This window comes from Ostrinia nubilalis, chromosome 27 (assembly GCF_963855985.1).
Source record: "Ostrinia nubilalis chromosome 27, ilOstNubi1.1, whole genome shotgun sequence".
Lineage (NCBI taxonomy): Eukaryota > Metazoa > Arthropoda > Insecta > Lepidoptera > Crambidae > Ostrinia > Ostrinia nubilalis.
In genome coordinates this window covers 5,466,661-5,489,690 of record NC_087114.1, presented here as the reverse complement: position 1 = coordinate 5,489,690, position 23,030 = coordinate 5,466,661, and the positions used below count along the sequence as shown (strand labels likewise).

The window sequence follows — 23,030 nt, the reverse complement described above, 5'->3', positions numbered from 1 at the left end:
GATCGTTCTTACAAAAAAAAAATTTTTCTATTATTTAACAACTAAAAAAAAAAACAAATTAAATTGCGTCAATTACGTTTGGATAGCTTTGAAAAACCACTAGGATATATGTACGTAGGGTTACCACAAAAATAATACAACTTTTTATCTTGCTTCATGAAACGTATTTATTGCACATAAGAACTATTCTACATTATACAAGTAACCTATTTTGTGTCATTTATACATGTTTATATTCAAGAAACGCTTAGATAATATCTAACAATAAACATTTCAGGTAACATTTTATTTAGTTTTTTGGTTAAATATTTAACTTTTTTTAGGATTATTTGGTATTTTTATTTACTTATTTCTCTACTTGCATTATATTTTATACATTTTATATAATTTTAAATGTTTTATTGATATAGCACAGCAGTACTAATTTAGATGTAAGCCTACTGTATACTAAAAACATAAAAATATAGTAGGTATACAATATTGAATATTATTATAGTGAATCATCGAATTTTAAGGGGTTAGTATATTTATTGACCAATGCTTCAAAGTTTTTCATGGAATATGCGCGAAGTCTTCAAACCCATTTTCACTATCTCATTATAAAATACGGAAAATTAATTTTTTGAAGCTAAATGATCAGATTGTTATGTTAGATGCCCCTTAAAATTTCATAGGTTATTAACATAGAAGTGGATACCTATACGGTATATTTAAAATAAAAATTAATATCTTTCCCTTGTGCTAAAAACTTAAAATATATTTACGTTATTTTATACAATAAAAAATTTTTTTTTTGCTTTTGCAGAAAACAAAAATTTTTTCTTAATTAATTTTAAAAAGATCATGAACTAACTAAATTTTAATTATATTATTTTTTTCAATAGCATTTATACTAATTTAAGCTTTTTACTCAGTTTTTTTTTATATAGGAATAATCACAATAATGCGAAGCAATATTGAATAACTATAATTATTATCTACTTAACATTTTAAAATGATCATAATATAGATACTATATCACCGAAGGACATTACATAAATTCGTCCTTTGATTATTATTCTACTACAAAATTACAATTAATTTTAAAATCTAGGCCAATAATCAAAAATAATATTATAATGATTATTACTGTTACACACTACAATTGAATACTTCAAAAATATGTCATAGTGCAGCGTTTGTATGCCTTTTCTATACGACAATAATATCATTTATTATTTCGTATTAATAGTTGCTATCAAACTAAATGTCCTACAAAATCAGGTCACAAATTAATATATTTTGATATATAAATAAAAATATATTAAATAATTTGTAGACTTTTGGAAGAATTACATTAGTGCACTATATTCTCAGAAGTATTCAATTCTAGCAAAATATCCATTACCACTTTATTGCCATGTTACACATTGTCCTTACTTGCTAATTTTACCTTTGTAATGCAAGCATTTTTTGCAAATAGCATCAGCTTTATCCCTAATAGATAGCGTCGACATAGCTCTTTCAGATTCTGGCTTAGCGTCCTCTGATTCGAAAGGGCCTTCGCTAAACTGCTGGATCAACTTCTTAATGTAACTACCAGGACCTTTAATAGTCAGTTTAGCGTTGAAATCGTCAGGTTTCTCTTCCTCAATATTATTATCACTAGTGCTTGTTCGTAGATCGCTCAGCATTTGCAAGCCGTCTTGAAAATTCTCAAAGGCTTGAGTTATTTTGTCTCCAATATTCAGTTTATCTTCGATCTCGCTAAAAGTAACAGCTTTGGCTTCAAATGGATCATCACCTATGTCCTTAGAACCAGTTGGAGTGATAATAATTTCGCTATTTTTCATATCAATGGTAATTTTAGCATCATCCAGTTTTAATCCTGTAAGAGCTACGTCCACTGACTTGGAACGATATTGCCTAGAAGGTGTATGGGGTACTTGCAGTTGGTTGGTATCCGAGTAAGCATCTTGCTTGATGGTGCTGCTAGAAGTCACTGGCGATGAAGACTGCGACGTTCTCTCTCCAGGACTGGATCCTAAATTTAATTTACTTTATAAAGAAAAAATGTTCGCGTTAGATTAGGGTGAAGTGATTTCTAATCCAGATTTAAAGGATGAGAAACCGTAGCTATTTAAGGACTAAGATAAAGCATTGCCTGCTGAAACCCTCCACCAGTATTTTTGGTTTATTACCTTTAGTTTTGGGCGCCAAGGATCTTTGCGTTTGCATCTAGAATCATGAAATTCAATTGGTAAATAAAAGATAACATTTTGAGACTTTTCGATTTGATGCTGAACATAGGGTCCTCAATGATTTTCAATTAAATAGGCCCACTGGAAGCGGCGTTATAAAGAAATTGGAAAGAGACTTATAATAATTTACATGTAACAGTAACCATAACTATGCAGTGACCTGTCAACGCTGTAGAATAAAATAATGCCAAGTTAATACACGCAGTAGTTAGGCATTTTTTATTCAACCCCTTTTTTATGTCGGGGAAAATTTTCATTCAATTACATACTTACCCTGCGCAGACGAACAGGGTAAGTTATGTGGGGCACACCAAGTCAGATGGACCAGGCCTACCAACTAAAAAACCCGGTACTCTGTCATTCGCCTTAAGTGGGAATTCCTGTGGGATTCCGAACAAAGTCTTCGCCACCAAGTTCCTCTCGGTGATTGCCCGCCTATACAGCGAGTCCCAGGATGAAGGGATCATTGTCCACCTTATCTCAACCACATAAATACCATTTTATTCCACAGCGTTGGTAGTTGCAAGCGACCCTCACCATTAGAAGCGTCTTCCCTCTCGTCCTCGCAGCACAGAGGGAGGGGCTGCTCCGCCATCATGCCCTGCACCATGTCCATACAGGAATCGAGGGAGAACATCTTCCCGCACATCTTGATGCCGCGGATGCGCCGGCGCATCTCTGTTAGTACGCGGTGAGAGAGTTAATGCGGTTAGTTGAGAAATATTTGAGTCAAAGTAACATGAGGTGAGAGTAGACAAGCATTGATGATTGTGCCTCTGCACCCCGAGAATGTAAGTATTTATAGAACTTTAAATATCAAAATTCTGAAATATTTGTTTAAGCCTAGGTGCAGACCATCGATTTTTCGTCGGCCGATAGTTTAGTCGGGCAGTTGATCAGTATGGGCAATATGGGCAATATGGGCATGTATGGAAGTGCGCACATTACACCGATTTGATTTGGCCGATTCTTCATACAATTTTAAAATCGGGCACAACTATCGGCCAACTAAAAATCGGTAGTCTACACCTAGTCTAATAGTTAATTAACTTTTACACAGTAATAAGAAGTCCCCAAACCAAGCCTGAGCTAAACTGACTGACTGTAAAAACAGGAGAGTCAGGACCAAATGTAAATATTGTGACTCTTTGTGGAATTTAAATTAACAGCCAGCAGTAGTACCAAGCATGGTAGCTCTAAATCTATGGTATTCAACTAAAGAAAGTGTAGAAAGAAAAGCATTAGGATTTCCTTTCACCAAATTATTCAAAGCTCATCCTATGTTAGGCTCATGTATTGTGGCAATCCAACTCCAAATTCCCAAACATACGGTAATCGAAATTAAACCTTACCAGGACTATCCTTAGGTTCCATTTTGAGCTGAGCGAAGGTCTGTGCGCACGAAGTCAGGACCTGTTCATAGTCGCAGATGGCCGCGTGGGTGCCGTTTACGATCTTGGGGCTCATGGGACTGTTGGCCAGGAGAAGGCTGGTGCCGAAGGTGGCGTTCAGCTCACGGGTTTCTGGAATTTAGAATATTCTATAAGTCACCTTCTGGTTGGAGAACATAGGCTACTGACGTCAGCATAGACTGTTAGGAAAACATCAACACAGTGAAATTATTTTATCATCATCACATTTCACTGAGTCTTTTACTGAACATAGAGGCCTCCCCCAATGACTTCCAGATTGGCCGGTTGGAATCAATATATGATATACTTAATTAGTTCTTCAACAGGGATGAAAAAATCAGCGCAATACACATCAACTGCTGAGCTGATACCCAGCATTTGTTTTCAGCAGGAATCAATTATAAGTAAAACGGGTAAAGCAGACCAGTAGACCAAATTGACGATGAATGAACAGTTTACAGGCTCTCAGCCTTTAAGACTAACTAAAATACAGTACTTTTCAAACTAGATACTTACCCTTCAAAGAGATCCTGGGCCTCTTAGGCACGACGATGTTTCCGTTCTCCGAGCCGAACACGTCCACGAGAATCTCCGAAGCCACGACCTTGATTTCATTCCAGTCATCTAGAACAAGTAAGTTAATTACCTATATTGAAGACTGAAAGATAAAGAAAGAAGCACATTAATCAATCCGGAAACGGATCGTAACCGTATCAACTCGAGGCGGTCAGTATTGTTTGTATGAAACGCACACTTATCCGCACCGCAAGATAAACGCCACGCCAGCGCGCGGCTAAATGCGATACGCTGTTGATGCCTTTCCGCGTTGGTAAGTGAACTTTACCTTGACACTACATAGAATAATAAGTTAGGGCAAACATAAAATCTAAAATTTTGCTTCAGGCCCAACAAGGACATAGTTTCAGCTTACTTTAGATGGTGGTAAGGCTTGTTCTAGTCAGTGGACTTATCGTAACAATGTTAACAGCATCGTTGTATTCAGGCAGTTGAAGATAAGATAGTCAGTGCCTCTGTGGTTGTGGATTCCGAATGGAACTCGCCTGATCATCACTTTCCATCAGGTGAGATACAGGCCAAGATCTTTTCCATTGTTGGTAAACAAAAAATTGTTATATGCTATATTTGGAAAAGCCTTTGATATTTTAATAATAGCTATAGTAATCATCAATGTGCTCACCCAAAATATCCTGGTTAGTAGTCCTCTGAGAGGTGACCGTGAACCGGATCACGTAGACTCCTTTGAAGCAGGCTGGAACAGCGTGGATGTAGCCTCGAGCATTCAGCTTCTTCAGAAGACGCTCGGTTAGGGCATTGTCACCGCGAAGACGGAAGGCCACCATGCCTGAGAAGAAAGTATGCATTTAAACAAAGGTGCTGGAGTGGAGGCCACGTACTGGAAAATGTAGCGTAGGACATCCACCCATAAGGTGGACCGACGACCTCATAAAGGAAGGCGATGGATACAGGCCGCTACCAACCGGTCATTATGGAAATTCTTGGGGGAGGCCTTCAGCAATGGACGCATTAGGGCTGATGTTGAATAAATAGTACTTACCAAGATTCCTTTGCTGAGGGATTTCAAATCTTTGGTCGGCCAAAACAAGAGCTTCGAACTTTTGAGCCAGACGAACACTCTGGAACAACATAATCAGGTTTTATAATCACTGAAAAGGTAGATTTTTTAAAAAAGAATTGCACAAACTACTAATAGTTTCGTTAGCCCATCGTACTAAATTAAAAATACTTGTGTCACGAGTGGACTCACCGCAATAGTCGAGCGGCAGCGGGGTTAGAACTCGCGTTACTCGAATACTCGAATGACGAGTCGGCCAGTCAAACCCCTTCCCCGTATATCTGAATATCCGAACTATAATAGCCGAACGCTATTGTGGATGTATATTATAGGTACATATAAATATCTAGAGAGAGACTGAAAGCCTAAAGTACCTCACGAATGTGCTTTTGAAGACCAGCAACTCCGTAATTCCTCAGCACAAACCAGAGCTTCAGAGCTCGGAATCGACGACTCAGGGGGATTTGCCAATGCTGGAAAAAGAACAAAATCGTTAGATTTCAATACATGTAAAACTGAGTACATTTTTTCTAGACCCTTTTCCAACCCTTTTGCCAAATATTTTCATTTAAACTACAAATTTTAAGCACGTTTCTGGTATGATAGTTGTAACCTATTTGTGGTATTTCTTTGCGCTTCGGAAATATTATAAAAGTAAGCTTCTAGAACGTTCCCTTCTTTTAATCCCATCACCATCAACTATTAGTAAGGATTTTTGGATTAAATAAACAATTTTTCGCTCTTTCTTTCTTTCACCAAATTAACCACCTTAACCCAAAACCAACACCATCACCACTATATCTTGAACCATCACCGCTGAAGTATTTTCTCTTACAAGCAGCTCCTTCTTATCTGGATTCTCTAGTTGTATCTTCTCTCCACATCCAGCAGACATTTGATGGTAGCCATGCAGATCGGTCTCATCATCATCACCATACAGATCATCGCCACTTAATTCATCACCGTTTATGGTTGCATCACCATTAGGAAGAACGGGTTTGGTGTTAATAGACTCTGGGGTCTCAATTTGGTTGATTTTTGATCCATTCTTTTTGATGTTCGCTTTTTCACTTCCGAGCTACATTATGAATTTGGAATTAATAGAAATAAACCTATTTATTAATACCTATAATTACTTATTTTAACTACAATTTCTAGGATTATACGTATAAAAACTATGAATATATTAATAAACTAAACTTCAAAAATTACTTATAGGAAATATCATTTTCAATCTTCGGATAACTTTTAACATAAGATTGTTAATTCAGTTAACTCACTTGTGAATAATACCTCTTAATTTAAAAGGTTGAGTTGCTCTAATTCATCTACTATTCTTGTTTATATTAAAAGTCATAAAAAACTTACCATGTAATCAATGGCTTTGCCTGTAAAAGAAAAGAAGTTAATTGATAACACAACTATAGTAACATAATGGATCCCATTAAAATTTAACACATAACAAACAAATTGTATCATGATCCTACCTAACATTCTTGCCAAAAATTGGCCTAGTGACTGTTCATCAAGAAAAGTTTTTTTAATTTGATGATTTTTTCAATATCAATAATATAAGATAAGGTAAGTCAATAATAATGCCTACAAAATCTCACTAAATCACATTGTAACATAAATTAATATTGAGCTGTGTACTATCCTTAAATAAATAATAATAATAAATCTTACCAGAATTCTCATGCCTAAGATAGATAGGGTTGACGTTAAAAGTTCTGTGGAGGGCTGTACTGTCCCTGACCCTGGAAGAAGAAAGAATTTATTTTACACATTAATTAAAAAAAATGATATAAAATAAAAAAGAGAAGAAGAAGAAGAGAGTCGTGAAATTGACAACGAAACATATAAAAAAACTTACCACATAGCAGTGCAGTCGAAGTTGACCATTAGCCACTTAGAAGGGTTGAAGGCGAAGGAATCCGCCAACTCCACACCATCCAGCCAATGACTGCAACAAAAAGATGAAAGAATCACTTAATGCCGCCTCTTTGGTCTAGTGGTAAGACCACCTACTTCAGACGCAGAGGTCCCGGGTTCGATTCCCAGTGGGGGAAGATTTTTTCTGTTCGGTTTGGTTTGTGGTAGGGCTTGTTCTAAGCCCGCCTGGCTAGCTACCACCATCTTACCTAAGTCTGTCGCCATAACAACAATGTTAACAGCATTGTTGTGTTCCGGCAGTTAGAGGTAAGATAGCCAGTTCCTCCGTGGTTGAGGATTCCGGGTGAAGCTCGCTTCCACCTTCGGCCTGATCATCACTTACAATGAGGTGAGATACAGGCCAAGAGCTTCCTCGTTGTGGATAAAAAAAAGAGGTCCATAGAGATAGAGATTCTATGGAGACACGTTTGAGTCACTAGAAAGATTTGTTTTTCAAATTCAGTTCAAATAATTATTTGTTGTAAATAGTCCCTGCTTTTGTTCCTGCTGCTGCAACTTCTGTGCATTATGTTTAAGACAGACTTAAGGATGTCCCCTAGATGGGGCAGAGAGCGTCGACAACAGTCCTCCATCGCGTTCGGTCTTAAGCTTCGCTCCAAGTCTTGTTTAATTTCTTCGCTTCATCTGCTACAGTGCACTGCCTTTGGCTGGGACCACGTTTGAAGTCTCTCCAAAGACTAAGAGGATGTTTTGTGAAGGTATAAGATGAGTGTTTAACGAGACTTTTCCCACCTCTTGTCCCCACCGCTGTAACTCCTGCAAAGGTACAAATATAAGTCCAAGAGTACGTACCGAAACTCAGGGCACACAAAAGCGCTGCCAGCGTAAGCAGCGTCCACATGCAGCCAGGCGGAGTGCCGGCGGCAGACCTCGCCGATCTCCCGGAGGCTGTCGAACGCCACCGACCCTGTGGTGCCGAGGGTTGCGCACACCTGTAATGCATGGACAAGTATGAACATAGCGATCTAGAGAGATGCCAATTAATGCGCCGAGTTCGAAACTCAGTGTCGCATTAGAAATTCACACACAAAGTAATCAACATAAAACAATACGTCGCGAAGAGTGTGTGTCATGCACACATCGCATTCAGTGCAATGTACAATGTACGTACAGCACCACTACATACGCAGTGACGTGCGATTGAATGCATTATGTTAGTTTCAATGTGCTCATTATCCACTGCGATATCAGTACTTAACGTTCGAATAATCTGTCTGTAGTACTACGCAATTAATGTAAACTATTTCCATATATGACGTCGCTGCTGTCATCATTGCTGTCACGAGCATGTGTTCTGTTTTTGGGCATATTGCTGCGACACTGGCCCCGCCCCCTTGTCACATCTCTCTTTAATTTCTCTGATCTGAGAGTACTTCTCTAATTGATGAAAGTACTGAAAATTCTGTGTTTACACTGTACTCTTTTTTGCATCGCTACGGCATACATTACTCTAAGGCCATGGCTTCCACCAAAACGGAACAGAGCGGGGCGGAGAAGTATCGGGCTGTAAATTTTTTGTATAGAATTTGACAGCGTCGGCGGCGCGGAGACGAGAAGTGGAAATAATGAAATCTGATTGATTATTCAAAACACTTCTCTGCTCCGCTCAGGGCCTATACAATTTTAAACCAATTATATTAAATTTTAAATCAATTTGTAAGCAAAATAAAATTGGTCATAATGATTTCAAAGCTTGCAAAGTTCAAAACTAATTAGCACGTGCACATCCCAAACAAGTTAAACGTTTACCCAACTGCGCCAGAAGGAGGATTTTTCGATGTTAGTTTGTGAGACTTCATTAAAACGTAATAAGTAGCGACGTGAGAAGGTAATTATCCTGGAACGGTGTTCTAAAACGATACTTCAGTAACAGGTCTACAGTGCTGGAAGAGACCAAAGACTTTAAGAAAACATTAACAAAAATGTTAACAGCAATGTTTTCGGCAGTTGCAGGTAAGACAGGTGGTTCCTCTGTGGTTGAGGATTCCAGGTGAAGCTTGTCTCCACTTTCTGATCTGAATGAAATCGATTTATGTATGAATGTAAAAGTACATAAAAGAAATTGTAGATATATGTAATTAAGAAAAGTACTATTGTCTAGAAACATAATATTATGTCGGTTAAAAAATCATTAATATTGTATTGCTTATTAGTGATCGATCGATGAACTAAAATACAGGGTTTAGTGCGCGCATCTTGGTCATAGTCATAGTTATTTATTCCATAAACAAAACCTATTATGACTAATAGTAAAATATTACTAACCTCGTATTAGATAACGTAATCAAAATATTTATCATTAAAAGACCCAAAATTCTTGGAATTTCAACTGTGTCACATCTAGAAAGCTATAACAATACACGTGTAAACTCATTACTTCCGTATCCGATGTCATTTCCTGTTAACGTAAACTTTTAAGCTCATATCCTATCGAAAGATACTCTTCCCTGAATTTCCCTGCAACTTCTACGCAGCCAGGATCTACAGCTACCTGTTATACAGGGTGTTAGGTAAATGGGAATATGAGCCGACACTAGCCCATGTTAACATGGGCATATAAACGGTATGGTGAAGTCAGAAATTTGATATCATCATTTTAATTTTTTAAATTTTCATACAAAATAAATTTATAAAATCCGATTTGTATGAAAATTAAAATAATTAAAATGAAGGTAAATGGGTATATACCCATATAAACCCATACCTAACACCCTGTATAAACCCAACCAGTGAAGGCCAAGTTTATCCCAAGGGAAACGAGACTATTCCCACCTCTCGTTTCCACCGCTGCAACTCCTGTGTAGCCAGGATCTACAGCTTGACCGCCAATAACCCAACCAGTGAAGGTCAAGTTTGTCCCGAGGAAAGTTAAACTGTCACTGGACCCGCCACAAAAATAACTTAAATGAATAATAACAAATCGATTGACACCTTTATAACAATTAAAATGAAAATCAAATCAATAGTATTTACTAAAAACAAACACACATAACTTAAATTGCTAGCTAAAATCATAACCCTAATTATGGATTCAACACCTTCCTGCCTCGCGCATGCCGTAGTTAAAACAAACAATTCCAAGAATTATAATTACTCCAATTTAAACAAGTTCAAAACAACAGGTCCGGGCATCGTCTTGTAGCTGTGTTTATAGTCATACTATTGTTAATTAGTTAATAGTATTTCATTTAGGGTGGATTCGACCAAACAAGAGTGAATAAATCTTAGAATAAATGACGATTTATATACGAGTAAATACGAACAGACAACGATAGCGACTTCATTAAACCATGTAAAACTCAAAATTCATAAAACTAATTTTATTTTTGCAAGTAGGCTTTAAAAAAGCACTTTTACAGGTCCCAGTATTAACCCTACCACTGCTTCGGGACAATAAATGGGCCAGTGCTGAGAAGAAGCAGCGCAAGAAACTCACGCACGTATTCACAAACATTATATTAGATCACAGAGTGCGCGTGGACGCACAGGATGACACACGAACCAATCTCGCTTTATTCAACGCTCAAAGCGTTCGATATTCTGCTTTACTTAAGCAAGCATCGTTTGTGAATACGGATGTTAGTCATAATTGTCAGCCAAAGAAGCTTATTACAATAAACAAGCACTAAATTAAACCGAGTACCCAACGTTGATTTTTAACTTTACAACGTCTAAATTGGAACAATCCGACTTAGCAGTGCTCACAAATTGGCCCCGCAGGGACTAGACTCGACTTAAAACAGAAACAATCTCTCAACAAACCATTTTTCTTGGCGAATTGAAATTTTTCACCCTATATTAGACTCTAGGGGCCTTTTGGAAATGATAACGTTTTAAGAAAATGTGGTTGATTCATAAACAGTAATTAAGTAAGGAATCAGCTGTGCTAGGGTTGATTTAGTGGAGTTATTAATAAAAAAATTGGTTTATTTTTGAACTAGCTTCTGCTTTTTTCGCTCGCATAGATGTTGATCGTTGTTTTCACAAATTCATGGGTTTCTTGTTTTCATTTTCATTTGAATGCTGGACGTTTTTATTATTCATAGTTTTTAATTTGCCAGAATTACAGTCTGAAATATGCACGAATATATAATATTTAAAAAAAATTGCGTCAATATTAAAAAAACGGTCTGTTATCTAATTTGTGAAAACCTATTCTGTAGCTGTTATTGAGCTGTTTGTTGAGAGTATTTTTTTATAATATGGAGTGATAATAACAAACACTTGATTTTGACTTATTAATAAAATGCGATGTGTATCATGATCCCAAAAACGGTTAAACGTAACAATTTGTCCCATTTTCCTCTGAAAACTTTAGGCTTAGATGCAACACCTTACTATAACTGTAACTATTGGTAACCATAACCGGTATTTTTTTTATGGAGTTAGACATATTTTCGACGTTTGTTAAAGTAACGCCCGGTTCACACATGTCTCCGTTTTACTGGTCCATTTTATCGTGTACGTTTTTTTTTCGTCGATGGCGTATGTCGTTGTATGAGCGACTTCACTCATGACACAGTATTCTGTATACAGTAATACATACAAAAAACGTACACGATAAAACGGAACAGTAAAACGGAGATATGTGTGGACCGGGCGTAAGTTGGTGCAACCCAGCCTAAATGTTAATCTTATATCAAACAAGAAAAGAAACTCACCCAAAACGGCACCAGTCCTTTCGCCTTGTCGCTGATGATGGCCTCCTCCAGCTTCGCTCCTCGCATGCTCTGGTTCTCATCAGACTCGATGTACCTCATCCTGACCAGACCTGAGTAGAAAATGGCATTTAAGTACTTCATTCCTTGTGGAGTGTTGAAGCCACGATAGCCGATTCGACATCCGAGGAACGCGGGTTCGAAACCCACCGCTCTACTATTGTGGTGAGCCCACTGGTGACTCAAGCATATTTAGCTTACCACGAGGGGCTAACGGGACTATCAGTGATTTGTGGAAGACAAAATACTGAAATTCTTAAAAAAATTATACTGTGGCCTGTGACCTCGTACCACATAGCTCATAGAGCAGATGGCCGTAGGCAAAAAAATTCGACCACGAGCTGGAAGACGTAATGTGGGCAGGCCTCCGACTACACTGGACCGACGATCTGTTGAAGGTTATGAGAAGAACCTGGATGCCGGCAGCGCAGGACCGGTCGCTGTGGAAATCCTTGGGGGAGGTTTTTGTCCAGCAGTGGACGTCATTTAGTTGAAACTGACCTTGCAGAACTTAAAAGAACAACTACCACTCACCAATCAGTCCAGCCTTCTCCACCGAGGAATGGGCCTGGTCTGAGCAGTAGCAGATCAGGTGTCCCAGCAGTTCTGAGGACTGGAGGTCGGAGTTCAGCTCGGCCAGTTCCACCAGGGCCCGAGTTCTTGCTGCCAGGAGACTAACGAGGGTTGCTTCGCTGGCGGTTGTCTGTGGAAGATTGAGTTAGGGAGAAGCCACACAGTGTGGTGCGGTCGCGGCGCCGGAGCGGTGCCGCTGCGGCGTATAAAAATCAATGATATGCCAGACGGTGCGTTCCGGCGCCGCACCACAGTCACACCGCACTTCGATTGAGCGAGACGGTGCCGTTGCGGCGCCGCATACCACCATGTGTGCAGTGATGCGACAAAATGTTTGCGGTGCGGTGCGCCGCACCGTGTGGCTTCTCCCTTAGGATGTGCTTTTATGGGACAGGAGGCCAACGAGCTGACGAATCACCGAATAGTAAATTATTTCCACCGCCCATAGAAGCACGCAGCCCCCGGGGGAGTTACATGTGCGTTGCCGGTCTTTAAGGTATAAGTACGCTCTCTTCTTGAAAGATTGTCGGTCCTATCGGTCTAGATATATCGCAGACGACAGAGACGATGCTTAGAGCTTTTTATAAGACGTTTTGAGCCAAACATCAGCCGTGCGATTGATTGCAGGATCGCATATGCAAAATAGTAGAATAGCTTAAAATAGTAAATTTTAAAACAGTAATTTGCTGTATTGATAAAAATGCGAATCTCTCGCAGTCACCATCATAAAGCTCATAGCAAACGTATCAACTCGGAAAGGGTCTCTCAACTGCAAGACGATGCGATTACGTTACGGTGAGGATAACTGTGCGTTGCAGTATGGAGTTTCATACAAAGAATACTGACCGCCTCGAGTTGATACTGTTACGATCCCTTAACCGCATCACACACTTAACTGTACCGTAACGTAAACGCCTCGCCTCACGGCTGACATCGCACGAAAGGCGATGACAGTTCGCGAAAAGCGATACGGTGTCGATCCCTTTCCGAGTTGATAAATCTGCTACGACCTTTATACAGCTGTTTCACTATCTTAACGCGAATGAACTATAGTAACTAATTTTAATTTATTGGACCAAAATACATGTAACAAACAATAATTTAATGCAAACAAATATTTAGCAGAACTCAAAGTTATCATGGACAGATGGTGGAAAGATACAAACTTCTGTTCGGAGGTAATGAACTGATTTAACAATCTGCGCTCTGATCTACGTTTAGGCGTTTAATTTGTTAATAGATTTGACTTCTATAAGTATTTTAAATAATAAAATGCTACATTCGTTACTACTATTATAATCAAGTATATACCTAATATTTGCTAGTTTTTTGAGTATCAGGACACTAAACTTGCGCGAAATTACATTGCACGAATGGAAACTTGCGCGAAAAGATATAAACGCGAATGGAAACTTGCGCGAAAAGTCGCTTGCGTGAAAGACACCACTAAAAACATTTATGCGCGAACGATTGTTTCCCGGAAAAGTATTTCGCGCAAATATTTGTCAAAAGCTCGGGTAAAAGCTTTTATACGTATATGGTTTCAAATAAGAGCCATAGCACACGATGCTTTGTTTTGACAAAACGCGCGACGCGGCGCTACACCACTCGTGTGCCCGCCACAGATATTTCTATGTAAGACGACGCATCGACACCGCTCCGGCGTCGCACTGCCACCGCAACGGATCGTGTGCTTTGGCTTTAATGCACAATTTCATCAACTCAAAATGTGTACCCAGTGGGACTCAAACCTGCGCCGTTATGTCTTACCTGAATGACTCCACCACCAGGGCTATCGTTCTTCTCGTTGAGGAAGCATTCCGGCAGACCCAGCACCTTGCCCAGCCAGTTCATTGCGATGGTCTCCAGTTCAGTTCCCGCTGGTGACGACGCCTTGGTGGATAGATGAATAGTATTTACTTATTGGAGACCTCACGAAATGTCCTCATTGCAAAAAATAGGTCTGATTAGTAAAGAAGTGATTTCTTTCGAATAGCTTACGCCCGGTTCACACATGTCTTTGTTTTACTGTTCCGTTCAAATTCAAATTCAAACGTTTATTACATGTCACATTACAATTTATATGTTGTTGCAAAATAGAGGTATACATGTGACGCCCGCCGTTTTATCGTGTACGTTTTTTTTTCGTCGATGGCGTATGTAGTTGTATGAGCGACTTCACACATGACACAGTATTCTGTATACAGTAATACATACAAAAAACATACACGATAAAACGGAACAGTAAAACGGAGACATGTGTGAACGGGCGTTAGTTGAAGAAACAGTGGTCCAGTATTGAGAAGAGGCATTGGATGAAACTCAGTAGCTTTAGGCAGCCTAAGGTTTGCGAATCACATAAAAATAAATTATCTAATCATCCAGTGCCCTCTTTCAATATTTTATAATGTTGAAGTTACTGAAAACGTTTAAAAAAATACAGAACCCCAGTTTAGTATGGGCTCGTGCAGTGTGACAATTAACGCTGTACCTCTGACACGTATAATTTGAAATCGATCGAATAAGCTTTAAACAGCATCTTTTTTTATGCAAACGAGCAAACGGATCACCTGATGGTAAGTGATTACCGTCGCCCATAGACACCCGCAGTCCCAGGGGCGTTACAGGTGCGTTGCCGGCCTTTAAGGTGAAAATACTTCACTTCTTCTTGAAACTTCTTCTATTCTACTATCCCTTTTACAAACCTTAAGAATTCTGAGGACTTACCCAAGTAAAGCACAGTACGTTCAGAGCGCTGGACAGCATGTCCCCCATGATGGAAGGGTACGAGGTCAGAGCCGGGAAGTAGGCGTGCATGTGTGGGCTCTGCCAGTGGACCAGCTGTGGGAAAAGTATGGATGTTAGTTCATCAGGTAATTTAAAACAGGGCCCGACCGTGGAATGAGCGAGGTCATTAATGCTTCGCTAGCCTCTTTTTCGGTCGAGCCTACACTATCAAAAATTATCGTTGCTAGTTGTGAGGGCTTCGCTCATTTCATCAAGCCCTGGTTTAAATCTTCAGTCTCCACTGCAGGAGCACGACCCTCTTCAATTTACTAGATGTAAATGAAGGATTTGTTCTACACTCCTCACGCTGGCCAGACGGGTTAGAAAGGCCTGACGCATGCATATCATATTTTATCACTTGGTCACATTATAAAAAAGTCGCTAGTAATCAAACTCAAGTCTAAAATTAGTATTCTCTGAACCACTATAACAGAAGATGAGTATCTTCTTCTTGATACATAGCCCAGCCATGATTATGCTCCTCTTCATTCATAAAGTTAAATGAAAATTTTTCTTAGATTTGAGATCAAACGCAGGTCGCTACGATCAGATTCTTATAAAGATTGTCTTCAGGACTTTTTTAATGGTTCACATTAAAGAAGCAGACAAAAAAGATACTTACCCCAGGCATGATATGCTCATCCACATCTTTAAAGATGTCGTCCCACTTCTCCGGGGCATGAGGGGCTTCCTTCGGCAGCAGCTTGTGGAGGTACCCTGGCTGTACCCCAGGGTACACGCGGCGGTCGCGGATGTTCTCCAGGTAGTCCGCTATGTAGTCCACCATCTCTTTGGCTGGTGGCAAGGAGATAGTTAAATATGGGATTCAAAATTGAAAAAGTCATAAAATAAGCCTAGGCGCAGACCATAGATATTTCGTCGGCCGATAATTTAGTCGGGCAGTTGATCAGTATGGGCATGTATGGAAGTGCGCACATTTCACCGATTTGATTTGACCGATTCTTCATACAAATTAAAATCGGGGCCAACTATCGGCCAACTAAAAATCGGTGGTCTGCGCCTAGTCTAATGGCTTGGGACAGAAAAGTTCATTCACATGAACACACACATGGTTCATGTGTCACACTGTGCGTCTACGCGCACTGTGAGACCTCATAGTCATGTTTGTGAATACGGACGTAGGTATCCGTACGCTCTAACGTACATAATAGGTGATATTTACTCATCACTTTGAATGTTATTCAAAATCAAGGTGTAGTTATTAATGACCCATACTTATTTTCAAGGTGTAGTTAGGTACTACTAACCCAAACCTATTCTTAATTTTCCCTTGTTCCTAGCTGATTGACGAAGAATAAAAACAAAATAAAGTTAATATTATAGATTCTAATAATTTCTTGGAAGATACAAGTTACTTTTATAATTGAATTAATCCTGGAACACAGCCTTTAAGTGTCCTCGATATTTCCAATGCCACTTTTATTTGTAAAGAAATTATCGCGGAGAAATTGCTATGAAGACTAGAATTAATACCAAATTTATTTTGACGCAACTACTTTTTATGAGCCAAATGATTCTTAGGTTTGCTTCCCGATAGAGTCAATTTGAAGAATGGACCCTCAAACTCATTTTAAGTAGGTAGGTAACAAATAATTAATAAATAGATAAACATTTTGTACGTATCACACAAGTCAAGAAAAGAAAGAAATACACAAAAAAGATGGGAAAATTTAGGCGGTCTTATCGCTATGAAGCCATCTCTTCTAGATAACCTAATAGGTAATAAATTATACTATGTAGTAGTAGCCTTTCGCTTTTCACAGTATTTGTAAAGATGCTTTTGGTATAAAATAAAGCTGTTTTTGTTATCAAGCAATTGAGCCACTTTATAATAATATGCTTGCATTAAGTCTCTTTCAGATTCCATTAACTAGCAGACGCGACACAACATCCAACAGATGTGTATCCACCTTTACTTTGTTCTAACACTCCCACAGATGTGAATCCAACTTTACTTTGTTCTAACTCAATCCCGACGCATTCTTTGTGAGAGTTCCTCAAACGCACTTAACCCTTTGAAAGCTCTTGTCTTTTTACTGGAACAAAATAAATTGCATTGCGACCACTTTTTATTTGTAAGTAACTTGTTTGACACTAAAGTTAATGAGTTTTTAGGACCAGTGGATAAGAGTGAGACTCTCGAAGGAAGAACCTAGAAGGTTCGGTTCTGAGGAAGGACACTTTGTGAAATTACCTAACCAAAGTATGGTTAGGTGATCAGAAAAAAATCGCTTTTAGCTACTGTTTGGAAAATGTAAATAAAACATTACCCAATAAAATAGCATATTAAACAACAAAAATATAATGCCCACCGTGTTTTAAAATGTCAATTAAATAATGCTTTAATAAATATTTAGCGTTATGAGTTGCGTATCAAATTATTTTTTAAAACTAAATAAATATTTCAAGTTATAAAAAAAACTAATGCTTGGTTCTTCAACTCCAAATCTTATTTCACTATTTATAAGTCAAATTATCATTATTTTTTGTCATAATCATCACCAGTTAATTCAGTCTCTACAAACCATTTGCCTCTAGTAAATTAGATAAAATCCTGCCGTGAAAAATAAAATAAATAATAATGATGAATTTAATTTACAATATCTTACAATTTAACTGTCCCACCATGAACAGAATTGCTTCTAAACATAGAAACAGCGCATACAATTTTATACAAATTGACATATCTATTTGTCTCTACCCAATCCGTATAAACGGACAGAGATCGTATCAAACACATTTGAATTCATTTGACACGGACGTACAAACATAAGGATTTGCAGAACGACTCAATATGGATACAAAGCCTGGTTTGCGATCACTTTTATTGGCCAATATTGAAAGGGTTAAATGTAATATAGTGAAAAGTTACTACTTGTAAATCTTGGGGTGAAAATAGAACGTTTATTAATTTAGTTAACTGCGCGAGGAAAAGAAGGGTTAATGTGTTTATTGTTTGACTAATACGATAATTGGAATTGAATATGAAAACAAACAGTTAGTAGCTAGATTTAAAGAAAACCTCGTGAAAAAAAGATAGGTACTAAGTATACTGATAAAAATGGTTTGTTTACGGGTTACATAAAAGAACTGTCTTGCGAACTAGAGTTTAACGTCTTTATCTTAATTTCTTTTTCATTCGTGTATTTTTCGCAAAATTGAAAATCTAATTCGCGGGTGCCCATAATCTTAAGTCTTAAAGGCTAAGGCATATTTTTTCGCACCTTTGTCTATCAAGATTTGCAGTTAACTGTGTGTACGTATTTTTCTATGAACGAAGTAAATTATCCACGTGTGCCAATATTGAAACCGCGCGCAGCGGTTAAAAATAATTATTATTAAATATGAAAAAAAAACATTCTTTACGTAAATCGATTAGGACACTGATTCTGTCGCTCTTAAAAATTTGAACACTGTTTGCAAAGTCACCCTGTATTTGAGATTTCTAAAGTGCCTAGAAAAAGGTCTACGTACTAATGAAGAATTTGAATTAGATTTTTCATTTGTGTTTTATGTCTTGCTATAATGTAAAAGTATTGTTTCAGTATAGTTAATTTAGGATTCGCGATAAGAGCATAATGTCTACACGGGCAAAGCCGTGAGCAAATTGTCATTATACAGGGTGAATTTGAAATCTTTGGCATCCTTTTAAAATAAGACTATTCTCATGATACATAATACATTCCCCAAATATGAGACTACTAGCTGTGCCCGCGACTTGGTACACGTGAAAACCCGTTTTCGCTATTACTCGTAGCGTGATGGTATATAGCCTATAGCCATAGCTGGGCATTAACTCGTTAATCCGTTAATCGTTAATTAACGAAGTTAACATTTCTATTAACGGATTAACTTTTAAGTTAACTTTTAAAAATGTTAACGGACTCGTTAACTTCCGTTAAATTATCCTAAGTCCGTTAATCGTTAATCCAGTACCTACTATTTATCAAAAAGATACAGCAGGCACGCTGAAAAACACTAGAAAAACGCGTTCTGACAAGTACGTTCGGGCTTCCAGAACTTTCAGAACCCAAAATAACAGAGTTTGTAACCAGAACGAAACGATATAAAAAATGCAATTTTTTTATTTATTTAAAAATCAAAATCAAAATCAAAAATTATTTATTCAGTTTAGACCACAAGTGGCACTTATGAACGTCAATAGAAAATAATAAAAAAAGAAAAGGTAGCCCTTATGGGGCACTTTACATGTCTCCTTATCTTTAGGGCCCTACCAGCGCTTCGAGACAAACATATGGCAAGTGCTGAGAAGAAACTTTACAAGCTTTATATTGACTTCACTTGTTAGTGTGTGTGGGACAAATCTTGGAACTGAATTTAAGACCAGTTCTCAACCGATTGAGCTAAAATTTGGTATACTTATGTAAGTACGATGAAAATGCAATGTTATGGTACCATTAAGCTGATCTGATGATGGAGTCAGGAGGTGGCCATAGAAACTCCTAAATAAAACGGTGGCATCGCATCGAGTTTGGGTTTGTTGGATTTGTCTTTTCGAGCACTTTGGTGCTAACTTAGATTAATAAAGGGTGCTAAATTGTATTGTAATTGAACCAAGGCTCTGAGATTGAGATATTATAGACTAAGAGCTGCTTGGTGAACGCCAGACCTACGTCATTTTATAAAAGCTGAAAGTTTGTCAGCGAATGCTCCCAATACCTATAGGTTAGAATGTTGGTGGATTATGAAGTTTGGGTAGGTAATCGTTGCTTTGGTAGCTATCTTATGAGAGAAAACTGTTGAAACTGTCAAAACTGTGTGGTTGATGTCGAAACAACTTCTAATCATTGCCCAAATATTATACATAAAAATCAGATTTTATGGTATAAATTTCAGCTTTTATAAAATGACGTAGGTCTGGCGTTCACTAGCTCTTAGTCTACTACTAAAAAGTGTAATATAAAATTATAATAATAAAATACTTTTTTAAAAACAAGCTTTTATTCTGAAATGCAGTTGTTACTAAAACGAAAAAAATAATTGCATGCAAGGTTCAAATAATTTCGAAAGCTTGTAGCGCAAACATAAAGAGGGATAAATTCCGTGCGCGATACAAGCTTTCGAAATTATTTGAACTTACTTTTTTCGTTTTAAACATGTGTTAACGAATTAACGATTAACGTTAACTTGCGTTAAATCTTGTTAAATGTAACGTTTTAACGTTTAACGAAGTTAAATTTTTTATTAACGGTTTAACGATTAACGAAGTTAACTATTTGATTAACGGTGCCCAGCTATGCCTATAGCCTTCCTTAATAAATGAGCTATCTAACATTGAAAGAATTTTTCAAATCGGACCGGTAGTTCCTAAGATTAGCGCGTTCAAGTAAACAAACTCTTCAGCTTTATAATATTAGTATAAATTTAAAATCTTGTACAGACGACAGCACAAATATACTGTGGCATCTTATTTCGATGATCGATTTTGCAACAAAATGTATAGGGTGATGTGCTGTTGCTGCTGACTGTACAATAGTTTTAAACTCTATATGAGCACACATAGTAAAAATAATGACAAAAAACTGATTGGATTTGTCTCATATTTAGGGAATGCACTATTTGTCACTAAAAGGATGCCGACGATTTCAAAGTCACCCTGTATAAACTCAATCACATTCTAAGCACGTACCAATAAATGTCATTTTATCAGTGATTATTGCCGATAACAACTTAATAAGATCACTTATTATATCAATAATTGTAGCATAACAACGTCATGAAGGTTACGGTTCGAGGCTAGTTTATGTATTTTTTTTTTCAAGTTCATAATAGTTTGCTTAAATAGATATTTAGCATTGTTTGAAAAAAAATATGCCATCAGAAAAAAAAGCAATTTTTTAAATCGGTCCAGTAGTTTTTTAGTAGGTAACTATATTCCTTACAATCATACAAAAATACAAATCATTCTTCTTTAGATTAGGTATAACTAGTTGTTGCAATTCACGAAGGCGAGTGAGCTTTACATGTATGGTGGCTCGCTACTGTTCGTTTTTCATAAGTTTTGATAGACATTACACTATCGTTATTTATGTGCATGTACAGTGTACACGTACACACACAAGTACACAAGTAAAGCTCACTCGCCTTCGTGAGTTGCAAGAACTATAGATTAATAATAAACTTCACTTCTTTATAGCAATGTTTAGCAGTGTTAATTACAGTGGAAAATGTCTGGTAATAAAAATACTTTGGTATTTTTAACTTAACTTTGGTACTTTTAGTACCTAAATTTTACTTAATAAATCAAAAGAAACTGGACGAAAGGACAAAATTAATTAACGATTTTCGCGAAAAGTCATATCATTCTATTTCAATTAGAGAAAATATAGAGTTACTTTTAGGGAAAATTAGCATTCGCAAAAGAAAACTAGTTTATTTATTTAGTTAAATCAGTCAAAATATAGGTACATTATGCGCCCATATTCACAAACGATGCTTGCTTAAGTGAAGCAGCAAATCGAACGCACATCGTACAATAGAGCTCTGTGATTAGATCGTGTGGGACCCTGTGCCTCCACGAGCACTGTGAGACCTCATAGTAATGTTTGTGAATACGAGCGATAGTGTAGTGTAGTGTAGTTTACGTTTATTGAATTAGTCTCTTGAACCGAAATAAAAAAAAAACTGTTTAAGTAAACTTACCTTTGACTCTGAATTCGGAGTGGTCCATTTTTATTTCAATGAATTAATTATCTGAAACAATTTAATTTCCATATTAATAACTGCACAGAAAACAGATAAATAGTAATCAGTAGGTAGGTAAACGTACATAAATACGTAACAAATACATTTTGTATAGAATTTTACCTTTATGTTAATCAAAATTATAAAGAATCATAAAAAGAAGATTAAAAGCTGGAAAAGATCTAACTAGGAAAAGACCTAAATAGTGCCTTAATAACTTTGTTTCTTGCCCAATTAAGTTTTTGTGTTTCTTCTTCTTGTTGTCGTGTCGACAACAAGCCTACACAGTGTCAACACAAACTCCGCTACAAGAGTGGCGTTGTCAGTAGCATTCATTAAATCTTCCTGCGTGCAGTTGCTCGGGCACGACATCATGTGCTTCATCGACTGGGGAACACAACCACACTTGCACTCCCAAGTTTGAACCATCTGAGAATCCCCACCTGAACAGATTGTCCTTACTACGGCCGACCTGCGTCCAAAGTCTATTTAAAGACTTCCAGATAAGCCAGGGGAGCTCATGTCCAGGTGGAGGACTCTCAGGCATAGGGACGAAAGGGCAGGGAAGATCAGCTCACTCACGTCATAACCTGAATCTCTCTTTTGACCGATCGTCATCAAGAAGAGTTTTTTATGTTTGACTAGCGGCCGCTCGCGACTTCGTACGCGTGGATCCCGTTTTACCCCCTTAGGGGTGGAGTTTCGTAAAATCCTTTCTTAGCAGATGCTACGTCATAACCTGCATGCCAAATTTCAGCCCGATCCGTCCAGTGGTTTGAGCTGTGCGTTGATAGATCACTATGTCAGTCAGTCAGTCAATCAGTCACCTTTGAGTAAGATAGATTAAGCGTATTTAACTCACATTAAACTAAAAAACCGTCCAAATGAAAATTAAAATTGGTATTAACCTCGAATGAGCCGTATTACTATAATTCTTTAATCTTGTACAGACAACAACACATCAAGCTGAAAACTATGACCTTAAGTAGTCGTAACAGGGTTCATTTTGCAGCAAAAATATTGAACT

General features: G+C 37.7%; 1 protein-coding gene across 5 annotated transcripts; it reads right to left on the bottom strand.

The window, feature by feature from the left end:
* Nucleotides 1-141: 141 nt before the first annotated feature.
* LOC135084854 (histidine decarboxylase) lies at nucleotides 142-22,001 on the bottom strand. Of its 5 annotated transcripts, none has more exons than XM_063979593.1 (19): nucleotides 21,962-22,001; nucleotides 15,900-16,072; nucleotides 15,218-15,331; nucleotides 14,261-14,383; nucleotides 12,452-12,620; nucleotides 11,861-11,970; nucleotides 7,992-8,131; nucleotides 7,120-7,209; nucleotides 6,933-7,003; nucleotides 6,615-6,634; nucleotides 6,082-6,324; nucleotides 5,621-5,719; nucleotides 5,229-5,307; nucleotides 4,851-5,015; nucleotides 4,169-4,276; nucleotides 3,593-3,763; nucleotides 2,778-2,918; nucleotides 2,181-2,217; nucleotides 1,940-2,023 (listed from the first exon to the last, which is right to left on the bottom strand). In XM_063979593.1, exons 1-18 carry the CDS (start codon nucleotides 21,987-21,989, stop codon nucleotides 2,183-2,185), a joined length of 2,079 nt encoding a protein of 692 aa, XP_063835663.1. In that variant the 5' UTR covers nucleotides 21,990-22,001; the 3' UTR covers nucleotides 1,940-2,023; nucleotides 2,181-2,182. The 5 variants fall into 5 exon arrangements, with proteins under 5 accessions (XP_063835662.1, XP_063835663.1, XP_063835665.1 ...); XM_063979594.1 differs by having other exon boundaries at nucleotides 1,958-2,037; XM_063979592.1 differs by lacking the exon at nucleotides 2,181-2,217 and having other exon boundaries at nucleotides 142-2,023.
* Between the last annotated feature and the right edge of the window lie 1,029 nt (nucleotides 22,002-23,030).

Excerpts from the sequence above, each read along its gene's own strand:
- LOC135084854 (XM_063979592.1), bottom strand. The coding sequence starts at position 21,989 with ATGGACCACTCCGAATTCAGAGTCAAAG. Across the intron at positions 16,073-21,961 it reads CTCCGAATTCAGAGTCAAAG|CCAAAGAGATGGTGGACTAC; the intron begins GTAAGTTTACTT and ends CCTTGCCACCAG. Across the intron at positions 2,024-2,777 it reads GAGGGAAGACGCTTCTAATG|GATCCAGTCCTGGAGAGAGA; the intron begins GTGAGGGTCGCT and ends AATTAAATTTAG.